The 14,286-nt window shown below is 34.5% G+C and overlaps 1 protein-coding gene across 1 annotated transcript in view; it reads left to right on the top strand.

Moving 5' to 3' along the window:
- LRP1B (LDL receptor related protein 1B) overlaps positions 1-14,286 on the top strand; it is a 1,897,925-nt gene that overhangs the window by 1,793,795 nt on the left and 89,844 nt on the right. Inside the window, exons 78-81 of the mRNA XM_073019651.1 lie at positions 1,736-1,959; positions 3,410-3,516; positions 11,870-11,986; positions 13,635-13,808. Of these exons, the coding sequence (XP_072875752.1) occupies positions 1,736-1,959; positions 3,410-3,516; positions 11,870-11,986; positions 13,635-13,808 (622 nt within the window). The remainder of the gene's footprint in view (positions 1-1,735; positions 1,960-3,409; positions 3,517-11,869; positions 11,987-13,634; positions 13,809-14,286) is intronic.

The raw sequence follows: 14,286 nt of genomic DNA, 5'->3' as shown, positions 1-14,286 counted from the left end.
TGGCATTAGAAATTATCTATGGATTCTGTGTTTAATGTAAGCCATATTTTCCTTGTTTGAGATCCCAGTAATCATGCAGCCGACAGTGATTTGCAATTCCTGTTTCTTGGCATTCCATGTTCTTTTCGAGATGGTCAGTTTCTTTTCTTTTAATCCAAGTCCACTGATTGATAATACTGATTCCTCTGAGCCCACACAAGAAGCTTTCATGTGTTAAAAACTCATATTTCCACTGCTGCCCAGGTCTTAAAGATGCTGTTACATATTGATTACGCATCTAGTTGTAATCACTTTCAAATAATTGTGTCTACTCTTGCTATAATACCCCTGGGAATAACTTCTCACTTTTGGTTATGCACAATAAACCTGGTCATGTCAAATTAATTGCTACACTAGTTCCTGCTCAAAGTGATCAAGTTAATTGAAGGGCACAGAACATAAGTTATTTTCCTTGCTGTCTAGTCTCAATGAATTCTGTTACCTTTGTCTCACAGTAATACAGTAAAACAGAATGGACAATCCAACCTATCAAATGTAAGATGAATAACAGATATTCTGACTTTCCTCAAAAGATGTTAAAATATAGTATTTTCCTAAATGTGTCTAGCTGTACTAATGATTTTTTCAATTGTAGAACAAAATTATGTGTGGTGAGGATGCAGAGCATCTAAGTTTTTCTTACATTGCTGAAAAGATTGTACATTGCTACAAACTCTTTGAAAATTTTTTTCTAGCAGTATCCTATCAAGCTAAGTGTGCATAAACTTGAAAACATTAATTCTATTCCTTGGTAAATACCCAAATGAATTGAGTGTTTGTATCCACCACCACCATCAACAAAAACATGCTAAACTATCCATAACTTTAGTTGTAATGGCCTAAAACTGTAAACAAGCCAAGTGGATATCGTCAGTACAAATCCACTTGAGCAAATACTTGAACAAATACTACTGAGCAATGAAAAGATTAAAAATTGACATATACAAAATAAGGATACATTTCACAGTCATGATGTTGAACAAAAGAATTCTAGAATGGCCGGGCACGTTGGCTCACACCTGTAATCCCAGCACTCTGGGAGGCCTAGGCGTGTGGATCACGAGGTCAGGAAATCCAGACCATCCTGGCTAACCCACAGTGATACCCCGTCTCTACTAAAAAATACAAAAAATTAGCCGGGCATGGTGGCGGGCGCCTGTAGTCCCAGCTACTCGGGAGGCTGAGGCAGGAGTATAGTGTGAACCCGGAAGGCGGAGCTTGCAGTGAGCGGAGATCGCGCCACTGCACTCCAGCCTGGGAGACAGAGTGAGACTCCCGTCGCAAAAAAAAAAAGCAACAAAAAAAATTCTGGAATGAAAGATTATGATTGTTTTTTACATTGATTTGTTTAATCTGTGGTGTTAGATATCAGAATTATGGTTACTCTAAAGAAAATATTGGCTGCCAGAAGTCATGGGTGAACCTCCTATGGTTCTGGAAATATTTCAGCAGAGTAATGATTAAACAAGTGCAATCTGGTTAAACTCCAGTGATCTGTACAATTAAAATTCAGGCAGATAATACATCTACGAAGATTGAAAATAGTATTAGGTATCTTTTTGACATCTAATTGCATGTAGCAATTAACACATGACTATGTTCTTATAATTCCCCCATAACTTCAATGCAAAGATACAGAAAACTCCGCTAATTTCCTTTTGAAAATACCGTGGTGTGTTGTTTTGTTTCCTTGTAGTGTCCTGAATTTAAAAGGCCAAGGGACATTGCAGTTGACTGGGTGGCTGGAAACATTTACTGGACTGATCATTCTAGAATGCACTGGTTCAGTTACTACACTACTCACTGGACCAGTCTGAGGTACTCTATTAACGTAGGGCAGCTGAATGGCCCCAACTGCACCAGACTCTTAACAAATATGGCTGGAGAACCGTATGCTATTGCTGTAAATCCTAAAAGAGGGTAGGTTAATGGTTTAGTATTTCTATTTCTTGATAATGAATATCCTTTTTAGAAATTATGCTCCGTAGATTTTGTCTCTGTAATGAGTGTTCAATGTGTAATAGTGTCACATGCCTTTAAATATCCTTGTACTATTTCTTCTGTAAAAAAGCATGTCCTATTCCCACCAAATGATGATACGAAATATATATATATTTTTTCTGAAATATTCCTGTGTTATGCATTCAGTGTACCTGTGTGTCTGTGTGTGTGTCTGTGCATGGTTATATGTGTGCATTGCAGAAGAATGAGCTTGGTGTGATAGATACAACCTCTGTTTTTGATCTAAAATTGAATTATCGGCCGGGCGCGGTGGCTCACGCCTGTAATCCCAGCACTTTGGGAGGCCGAGGCGGGCGGATCACAAGGTCAGGAGATCAAGACCATGGTGAAACCCCGTCTCTACTAAAAAATAGAAAAAAATTAGCCGGGCGCAGTGGCGGGCGCCTGTAGTCCCAGCTACTGGGGAGGCTGAGGTAGGAGAATGGTGTGAACCCGGGAGGCGGAGCTTGCAGTGAGCCGAGATTGCGCCACTGCACTCCAGCCTGGGTGACAGAGCGAGACTCCGTCTCAAAAAATAAAAAAAAAATTAAAAAAAAATTAAAATTGAATTATCAAAATATTAAACATAATATCAAACATATTACCTACAGAGTACTAACATTTTTCTTTATGGTAATAAAGAAAACATTTCTTATGGTATAACATTTTCTTATGGTAATAAAAGATGAAGGGATATATATACGTGTGTGTGTGTATATATACACACATACACACACGCACGCAAATTTAAAGACTGTATTACAAACATTTCCTTCTTTTAGTTAGAGATGTAAACCTACAAGCAATGGCCAAAAAGTAAATAGAAAAATGTTAACTAAAACTCTTAATCATCCATAAAGTAGATTGATAACTCCTGAGTAATAAGACAACTTATACCTAACTATTAGAATTAAGCAGTCATCCAAATTAAAGAATAATTTCTGTTTGGGAAAATAGTTACTTCTCTATTAAAAAGAATAGCATGTTCATACAGCATCCATAATAAAATGACTATTGTGTCAAAACAAAAGGGAAGTTTCATGTGGTGGAAATATTTTTTCTCTGAGTTTTAATGAAAGTTTCAAAATTGAATTTTGGATATTAAATAATGAGCTATGGTACATCATAGTATACAATGATTCTCAAATTTTAATGTGTGTAGGCAAGACTTTCGTTAAAATGTTGATTCCCAGGCCATTTATTGGAGGCTCTCATTCTGTGTGTTTTGAGTTGTACCCGGGAATCTACTTTTTAAGAGACTCTGAGGTGACTCTGAGGCATGTGGTCTGAAGAGTCACTGCTTTGTGGAGCAGAGTTGGGTTACAGCAGCACCATCACCAGGCTAACCTCTTTGACCCACTCTCTTCAGGATGATGTACTGGACTGTGGTTGGAGATCACTCCCACATAGAAGAAGCAGCCATGGATGGTACACTGAGAAGGATTTTAGTACAAAAGAACTTACAGAGACCCACAGGTATGATTTCAGACACACGCTAAAATATGAAGCAGAATGACAAGTATATTACTGTTAACAGTTATTTCTAGTGTTGTTGGCAATATAAGTATATTTACAAGTGGATAAAACCATTTATAGTATGATTTTATGAAGTTATTTACATTTCATGTCCTATTTTCTCAACTTGAAAATCAGGTACTTATACTGTCAGTTATATTACAGGAATATGATTTGAAACTTGTCTAAGTTGTAAGGCTATTAGTCAGATTTCACAGGCATGAAATTTTGACAGTTTATAGCAATACATTTACATTAGGGTATTTTTACAGATATATGTTAATTAAGTTGGGATATTGGGAAATATTCCTAGAGGATGAGAGATGAAATGAACAAATAGCTGGCTAAATATACTTTATGTAAAAGACAGGTTTGATGATTTTTTTTTTGCCTTTTCATTCAGAGCTCTTTTCAATATGACTTTAATCTCCCTGGCCCACTTGCCATCTAAGCTATTACTCCAAACCATCTGTGTTCTCAGGACTGCCCAGGAGTTCAGATCTTGACTGTCTCCGTGGTCTTTCTCTCATGTCATTTTTCTCCCAGCTTCCTTATCTAGAATGTCAACCTTTGTCTACCTAGTTGTATCTTTCCCATTTTGTACCTCTAACTTTAGTACTTCTTCAATAAAACATTTTCAGATTATGGGAGCCTCAGGGGCTCTGTGCCACCTACCCTCCACCTACTACACCTCCACAGAAAGGACATAATGCATTGTTTATAGTACATGTTTAAAAATTAGGCATTACAATGTCGTCTGTAGTTTATTTATATTTAGTGCTTATATTCCTATTCATTTTTAATGTGTTTTATACCTTTCCATTCATTTCGATTGTTTTTCATCTTTACGGGGAGAAGCAATATTTGAAATTTAGTCTACGTACATAAATTTGTTTTCATCCCATGCTCATTAACAAATGCCCATTGAATATCTACCATGTGCCAGAAATTGTTCCAAATGCTGAAGAAACAATATGAAGCAAGTTCTAACCCTCATGAAGTCTATCTTCCTATAGAGGATAGAATATGTATTTATATATACTGTCACATTGTTATACATGCTATACAGAAAAGCATAGTAAGAGATGGGCTGTCAATGGAGGTACTATTTTAGTTATGATGATCAGAGAAGTCATCTCTAGAAGGGTGATATTGAAAGAGAGACCTAAATAAAGAGAGGCAGCAAGTGATGTGAATATGTGAGGAGAGAGTTTTTTAAGAAAATAGAATAGTAAGTTCTGAGTAAGGAATTAGCTCAGCATGAAAACAGCAAGAAGGTTAGCATACCTAGAAGCATATAAACAATTCAGGAGAATGGGAGATACGAGGATGGCAAGTTGACTCAAATGCAAAACTGAATTCTATTCTAGCTTTGAAGAGAGCTATTTGAAGGTATTGGCAAGTTAAGTGGCATAATCTCAAACACGGTTTTTATTTTTAAAATACTTCTTTGGTGTTAACATTTTACATAATCATATTGATAGTATATGTAACATGTTTTTATTTAAAAAAAAAAAATGACACTGGCAGCAGTTTGTGAAATTACCTGTAGGATAGTATTTAGGAAAGTGCCTAAAATGAGGATTCTTGTAAAAGTCATTTATGAAGGAAGTGGTATACAGAAGAAAGCTGTAAAAGACAGAGGGAGAGCAGAGGAAGGACCCCAGTAAACTGTGTTTCAGGTCGAGTCTAGTCTTGGTTTGAGTCCCTATAGTTATGCTTTGGAGCATAAATTTATGACAGGCAAGGGGATCTGCTTTTGATATGCCCCATCAATCATTAATTGGCCTTGGGGCTGTGATATTCCAAGCAAAGCTGCTTCAATCAGTTAAGCACAATGATCTGGAGAAGGAGGGTATGTGTGAGTCCTCACTGCAGAAGCACCAGTGAGGAATTGGGTACTCCTCTTTAGTAAAGGTGATCTGCATAGGCACCACAGTGTCTCCAACACTGGGCCTAGTGACAGATGCACGTATCTGACACTTTCCATGTATTACCCATTCTTCTCAACAACTCTTATGGGTAACTTAGTGATGCACATAACACAACCCTTTTTCTTACAAAGTTTACATTCGAGAAAGAAAAAAAAAATGAGGCATATGCGAAGTAATTGTACTTTTTGCAAAAGGTGAGAATTGTATCATTGTCATATTTTATAATATCAGAGTTCAGAGGTGAGAAAGATAATCTCCAATAATGAAAAACTATGTGAAAAGTGATGTTTGAATACGTACTTGAGGGATAGAGAGGTAATCCATCATGAGGAAATATTTTAAAGACCCTTCATTGGAGTCACATACACTTTTGAATCTCAAGGGAATATGTATTAGCTGTGAGACCTCAGAAATGAATTTATTACCTTCAAACCTTGGCTTTATCAATAGAAAATCAAAAGATTGGCTGGGCATGGTGCCTCACACCTGTAATCCCAGCACTTTGGGAGGCCAAGGCGGGCGGATCACCTGAGTTCAGGAGTTTGAGACCAGGCTGCCCAACATGGCAAACCCGTTTCTACTAAAAATACAAAAAACAAGCCAGGCATGGTGATGTGTACCTGTAATCCCAGCTACTTGGGAGGCTGAGGCATAAGAATTGCCTGAACCCAGTGAGGCGAGATCCCACCATTACACTCCCACCTGAGCGACAAGAGCGAAACTCCCTTTTAAAATAACATATATATACACACATATATATACACACACATTATATATATATTTATATATATATATATATAGTAATAACTAACTTAAAAATGCCAGATATATGAAATAATATAGTCCTCTGAGCCAGGGATCCAGTGTAGAGCATATGGATGCTCTGCTGATGTCAGGAATCAAGACACATGTAGAAGGGCACGGGTTGGGTGACATAATATGTGAGAAGAGAAAACTTTAAATGCTAAAGGGCTTCAACATAACTTTTTAGCCAATATTGAGCCATTGTATGATTTTGATTTAAGGAGTGATTCAAATAATGTGTGCCTTCAAATGACACACTGATTATTGTTTTTATTGGGCACCATATAAGACATAATAAAAACATGTTGTTTCAGTCAAGTGTGTAGCAGATGAATAATGTGTTCCATGAGAGCAGGAGCATTAACTATTTAGCTGAGGATAATGGCTTCAAGCTCCATCCATGTCCCTGCAAAGGACATGATCTCATTCCTTTTCATGGCTGCATAGTACTCCATGATGTATATGTACCACATTTTCTTTATGCAGTCTATCATTGGTGGGCATTTGGGTTGATTCCTGTCTCTGCTCTTGTGAACAGTGCTGCAATGAACATATGCATGTGTGTATCTTTACAGTAGAATTATTTATATTCTTTTGGGTATATACCCAGCAATGGGATTGCTGGGCCACATAGTATGAAGTACTATTGTTGTACTATCTAATATTATGAAGTACTATTAGATTATTTCTCCAATAATCAGTGATGCTAAGCTTTTTATCATATGTTTGTTGGCCAGAGGCATATCTTCTTTTGAAAAGTGTCTGTTCATGTCCTTTGTCCACTTTTTACTGGGTTTTTTTTTTCATGTAAATTTATTTAAGTTCCTTGTAGATTCTGAATTCAGACTTTTATCAGATGGGTGAATTGCAAAAATTTTCTACAATTCTGTAGGTTGTCTGTTGACTCTCATAGTTTATTTTGCTGTGCAGAAGCACTTTAGTTCAATTAGATCCCATTTGACAATTTTTTCTTGTACAATTGCTTTTGTCATCTTCATCATGAAATTTTTGCCTTTGCCTATGTCCTGAATGATATTTCTGAGATTTTCTTCTAGGAATTTTATAGATTTGGGTTTTACATTTAAGTCTTAAATCTATCTTGAGTTAATTTTTGTATAAGGTGTAAGGAAGGGATCCAGTTTCAATTTTCTGCATATGGCTAGCCAGTTCTTCTAGCACCATTTATTAAATACGGACTCCTTTCCTCATTGCTTTTGTCAGGTTTGCTGAAAATCAGATGGTTGTAAATGTGCAGTCTTATTTCTGAGTTCTCTATTCTGTTCCATGGGTCTATGCGTCTGTACCAGTACCATGGTGTTTTGGTTACTATAGCCTTGTAGTATAGTTTGAAGTCAGGTAATGCAATGCCTCCGGCTTTGTTCTTTTTGCTTAGGATTATCTTAGCTATACAGGCTCTGTTTTGACTCCACATTAATTTTTTTTTTGGTGGGGAGGGGACAGAATCTTGCTCTGTCGCCCAAGCTGGAGTTCAGTGATGCTATCCTGGTTCACTGCAGCCTCTGCTCCCAGGTTCAAGCAATTCTTCTGCCTCAACCTCCCACGTAGCTGGGATTACAGGCACCCGCCACTATGCCCAGCTAATTTCTGTATTTTTAGTAGAGATAGGGTTTCACCATGTTGGCCAGGCTGGTCTTGAACTCCAGATCTCAAGTGATCAACCCTCCTCAGTCTCTCAAACTTCTGAGACTATAGGTGGGCGCCCAGCCCATATGAATTTTAAAGTGTGTGTTTTTTTTTTAATTTTTTCTAATTTGGTGAAGGATGTCAATGGTAGTTTAATGGGAATAGCATTGAATTTATAAATTACTTCGGGCAGTATGGCCGTTTTCACAATATTCTTTCTATCCATGAGCGTGGTAGGTTTTTTTCATCTTGAGTTTTCTCTGGTTCCCTTGAGCAGTGGTTTGTAGTTCTCCTTGAACAGGTCCTTCACCTCCCTTGTTAGCTGTGTTTCTAAGTAAGTAAGTATTTTACTGTCTTTGCAGCAACTGTGAATGGGAGTTCATTCATGATTTGTCTCTCTGGTTGTCTATTTTTGGTGTATAGGAAATCTTGTGATTTTTGCATATTGATTTGTTATCCTAAGACTTTCCTGAAGTTGCTTATCGGCTTAAGAAGGTTTTGAGCTGATAAGACTGAGTTTTCTAGATATGGGAAACTCACCATGAGTATGTAGAGTTAATGAATGCTGTGTCAGACAAGGATACTTTCCAACTTTGCATCCAGTGAGGAGGGTATGTAGTATTACATGAGTTTGATTTCAAACTACATTCTTTTATATTTAAAAGCGTATTTATGTTGCCTCCTATCTCCCTCAAATTTTAGCAATTTCTAAGAAAATAAATAACTACATACTGGTCCTGGACCACTCACAATTGTTTGATTCATTAAGCAAATTCATTGGGCAACGTAAAGTCTCTAGTTAAATAAAGTGAACATGAATGTTAGGATTATTTTGCAGTTATTTGAATTTAGTTTACCAACACTGTCATAAATAGATGTGTATGTATATGAAAAGTAAGTGTGTATGTGTGTATGAAAACATGACTTTAATGTAGTTTCTAACCTAACTCAAAAAATACTTTTAACAATTTTTAAAAATTAAATTTGACATAATGGTATGTATCCAGGTTTTTATTTTTATTTTTATTTTTTGGCTCCTTTATCAACTTCTTAAATCAAGAATATGGTAGTTCACACTTGGTTATTATTATCTTGCAAATTTTGGCTTTCCATTAAAACAGAATGTATATAGTCTTTTTCTCTATTTCTGAAAAACAGTGATTTAAATTTTTTGTTCTCTCCAAGTCCTGCCTCTTAAATATCAATGTGTTACATACTATGGTCACTTCACATAATATTTTGTGTTTTTTGTTTGTTTGTTTGTTTTTCATTTTCTTCCAGCCTACAATAGAAATAGAGGAACTAGTAGATCTTAGAAAATTTTGGTGTTTGACAAGAGTGAAATTTTAAAATCCCTAAAATATAAAGTAGTCTTGGTATCAAGGGAGATGTACAGAAAATGACTACATAATTAGCTCCATTATCCTGTGTCACTAAAACTTAGTGAGCCTATGTCTTTATTTTTTATAAACCATTCAAATTGTGATTCTATTATACTTCATTAAAACAAATATGGCATTTTATTTCAAATTTTCTGGGCTCCTACTGACTTGGTTCCAAATATTCATCTTTCCCTGTTCAGATAAGAATGAGTTTCTTGAGAATTGATTTTTTTTTCATTTTATTATTGGTTCTTTATTACAGAGCAAAATAAAATATGATATTTTAAAGATAGACATGAACTTTTTTCATATAGACTTGATTCTCATCTCTATAACAGGAAAAGTTAGCTGATTCCTTTATTAACTTTTTAATTTAGAAGACTATCTCTTTTATTAAAGGGCTTAATAAAAAATCAAAATTATTGATTTTTGGATTTCTGGAGTATAAATTCCAGTCATCTATAAACTTTGTTAGATAATTTTTATCAAGATGTAATTCCATCCAATAGTACAAAATATGGCCAGAGCTGATAAAAGTGGGTATGTCTTAGACAAACCTAGACCAATAATGCAATATGTGACACTTTTGAGAACTTTTTACTGCTTCTGAATCTGAAAAACAATATTGTTGATTAAACTGGATTACATACTCATTGTTTTCTCTTCTGTGATTATCAATATTAATGTTTTTAAATCTAAAACTAATTATCGGCAACAGACTTTTGTTTTAGCTACTTCTTTATTGTAGCACATTGGTAGAAGAGAGACAATCATGTTTTTATGTTATGTTTTTAACCCTTCTCAGTCAGCTGTTTTGAACTATAGGAGCAGCAGCAAAAAACTGTGTAATTTGTGGTTCATATTACTCATAATTCTACATGAAAATGCAAAAACGTGCCTTCTAACATGACTTCAAATAGAAAATTAATAATTGAGCAGAAACCAGTAAAACAATGGCCAGTTGCTTAATTGTTATTTTTCAGGATCTGGTCAGGCATGGTACATCTCTATACATTACTTGAGGAACAAAATATTTAATTTGATTACATGTGAGCTAAGTATTTGTATTTAACTGAAGAATTATTCACTAATGATTTCTAATATGAATTATTTCCATTCTGATTATTAAGTCTTGGTCCAGTTACACAGGAATAAAAGTCTAGCACAGACTCAAAAGTACCTTTAATTCAGTTGCATTGCCATTAAAATGTACTTCAGTTGCTTCTTGAATGTTCTCATTGGGAACACTCTTTAGTTGCCTAAGGTATTTAACTGCATTGTACTTCCAAAGTATGCAATATGTCATATTTAGACAGCAGCTATGTCACTAAAAATAATCTACAGCAGTGAATATTTATTATGGAATTCATGAGTCAGACATATTACTCTTCCATATTTAAAGAAGTTTACTTTCTTAGATATTCTATGTGTTGATGATGTTCCTACAAAAAGACACTGGATGGATTCCAATTACATTCATGAAATCAAAAAATGAAACTAAAAAAATATTTTTACTCTATATTATTTCAGTCCATTATCATTCACTGAATCTACCTGTAATGAAACTGAAGACAAGCAGTCTCAGAGAAAATTAATTCAACCATCACTAGAACTTTAATCAAGAACTTTACTGTTTATTCTTCCCTACCATAAACATTTTTTTCTTTTATTGTTTCTTTTTTTTTTTTTTTTTTTTTTTTTTTTTTAGATAGAATCTCACTCTGTTGCCCAGGCTGATCTCAGCTTGCTGACCTCTGCCTCCCAGGTTCAAACGATTCTCCTGCCTCAGCCTCCAGGGTAGCTGGGATTGCAGGTGCCGGCCACCACGCCCAGCTAATTTTTGGATTTTTAGTAGCGACAGGGTTTCACCATGTTGACCAGCCGGTCTCAATCTCCTGACCTCGTGATCCTCCCGCCTCAGCCTCCCAAAGTGCTGGGATTACAGGCGTGAGCCACCACACCCGGCTAATATCAATCGTTAGTCACATTAACTTCAGCATGCACACAGATGTCCGATCGATAACACCGTTGGCCAACTCTGAAGGAGTGAAAATATATTTTAATTAAATACATGAACCTTGTGTATTCTGAGAACTATACCTTCTTGAAGGAATTAAAAATACAAATAATTATACTAACTCATTTTAAATAATGGTCCGATAAATGATTTAAATAATGAATTCATTCTCCATATAATATGAAGATGAAAATGGAAATAATATTAAAGGAAAGTCTATTAGAGAATAGCTAAAATTAAGAAACCATAAATATGGCTAGAAGGGGTATTTACAGCAGACTTTCTTATGTGAAATAAGACTTTTGCTAGAGTTTGTTAACTAAATGCCATGTAATCTGAACCCATGTATTTGGGATAAAGATTGAGTTACTTTAATTTTTCTAATTTCTACAGTATCGTGATTGGCACCAGGTAATTTCTATGATGCTTGAAGACAAATGTCAACTGTAATTATACAATAAGAAGCAAAAGTATGATTTTGAATGATTTCAAATTTATTTGCACTGTTTGTCTTGTGTGTGTTGATTTTGCAGGTTTGGCTGTGGATTATTTTAGTGAACGCATATATTGGGCTGACTTTGAGCTCTCCATCATTGGCAGTGTTCTGTATGATGGCTCTAACTCAATAGTCTCTGTTAGCAGCAAACAAGGTTTGTGAAATGCTTTTGTCTTCATTTTTAATTATTATTGAGAGTGTAAGTATGGATGCTTTGCATTCTGGATTTTCTTAAATTCTTTCTCCTTTCAACTTATAACTCTTACTAGTAATTAAAATTTTCATTCCTACTGGAAAAACAGAGGTCAGGGCAGAAGTTTGTCCATCTTGACTTGGACAAAGATGGCCATTGCTGTCCAGATTCAGAAAATAATTTTACTCTGTGGCTTCCGTGGCTATTCCATTCTGAGCAGAGCACTTCTAGTAGTCAAGATCAGCATCTGTGAACACAAATTTTATTTCAATTGCAATGATAACAAGCGAACAATGAGTTACTGTATCAATGCATCAAAAATGACCATTTAACTCTACCACCAGTGACTACTGAATCTACTTGTGCTCCTCTGTTGCTATACTGTTTTTATGCCCACCTATCTTCCTGGCTTCTATTTTTTAACTGTCTCATTTTTCTAGCTCCCTTCTGTTACTCATACTTTTTTCTGCCTGACTTTAGTTCTTTCTGTCTCAGTTCTTTCTGCCAAATTTAATTTCTTCCCTTTCTGTCACATTCTTTTCCCTACTTCCACCCCTTCCCACAATTTTTTTGTAACCACAAATTTTTCATCATATCTACTTTAAATTTTTGTATTTGCATGTTACATATTTATTGCATATAGCTTTGTTTCCTGTTTTTTATTTGTTTGTTTGTTTGTTTGTTTTAAAATAACACAAACAGGGAAGTTAAACAACTAAATCAAATTTTTATTGTGCCTTTGCCTAAAGTGTGTGTGTGTGTGTGTGTGTGTTTATCGATGGCCTCAGATGAAAAAAAAAAAAAAAAGTTCACATACCTGTAGTTAATTACAATGAAGTTAACTTGCTCTGGTTTTGGTGCACATTTTACTATTTCATGAAACAGCAAAGAAAAATATATGAATATAAAGACACTTTATACTTTACAACCTCTAGATAATTAGTAAAAATATAAAGGTTGTCATTTTATTTGTTATAAATTTCTGTTTCAAAAGTTAGAATAATTATTCATTTGATAAAATCTCTGAAAATAAGTCACAAAATGTGAAAATAATGGTTACTATTATTTTTAGCCAAACTAATCAGACAAATGATTTTCATTTACCTGTTTGTTTTCTTTATTCCATTTCTGAAATGAACAATACTAATGTCAAATATTATTTTTGGATTTACTCTTTAAAAATCAACAAATGATTGCTTAATAAACCAGTCATTTGGGCATGTAATTTGATCATTTATTTGATCCAGAACACAAACTGAGTTGTGTAAACTGCCTGTTTTTATACTACAGATAACATTGGATATAAGATATACTCTCTGTATAGCAGAGAGGATTAGTCTGCAAATAACCCCCAGAAAATTCTTTGTGATGGTAAAGATGATTAAAGTGATAATGGAAGTGTATTTTTATGTTTTAAGTAACATGTTTACTACATTGCATATCCTTACTTAAGATATAATTCTAAGAACGTCATAGCTAATATTATAAATATTCCAATTCTGAAAGTTTAAACGATAATAAGATTTTCAATATTGTCTCAGATAAACATAGTTTTTAAAGTCTGAGTGTATACATTAAAACTTTCATTACTGCCTTTTGAAAATTCCAGGTTTATTACATCCACATAGAATTGATATCTTCGAAGATTATATATATGGAGCAGGACCTAAAAATGGTGTATTTCGAGTACAAAAATTTGGCCATGGTTCAGTAGAGTACTTAGCTTTAAATATTGATAAAACAAAAAGTGTTTTGATATCTCATCGTTATAAACAACTAGACTGTAAGTATAATATATTATGAAGTTGTCTATATTGGTAAATTTTTTTCTTATATCTCTCAAAAAATATGTAAATGTCTTAACCTCAGTAAGTTAAGTAACTTTATTTTTTTATGTTACTAGACTTTTTCAACTACCAAAACGTCAAAATATAGGTAATTATATTTCTGCTGTAACCAGGAAAATGTTCAGCATTTGGCCATGTTTTCTTACAATTAAAACTGTCTTTGTTACAATAATCTGTTAATCTGTTTCTAAAATTCTTAATAGAACCTTGTGAGTGTATAGATGAACTATCCAAGTAAGGAAATTTATTGTTGGCCATTTTGACTATTATTACTAATCAACAAGTAACTATTATAGTATTAACCTTCCATTCTTAAATATATACAAAAATAACTCTTCCCAAGACTTGTATATTTTCTCTGATTTATTGTATATGACTTATTATTGTTACTCTCCCTCCTAGAAAGGAGTGGGT

This window comes from Chlorocebus sabaeus, chromosome 10 (assembly GCF_047675955.1).
Source record: "Chlorocebus sabaeus isolate Y175 chromosome 10, mChlSab1.0.hap1, whole genome shotgun sequence".
NCBI lineage: Eukaryota > Metazoa > Chordata > Mammalia > Primates > Cercopithecidae > Chlorocebus > Chlorocebus sabaeus.
This window is presented reverse-complemented; position numbering and strand designations above follow the sequence as displayed.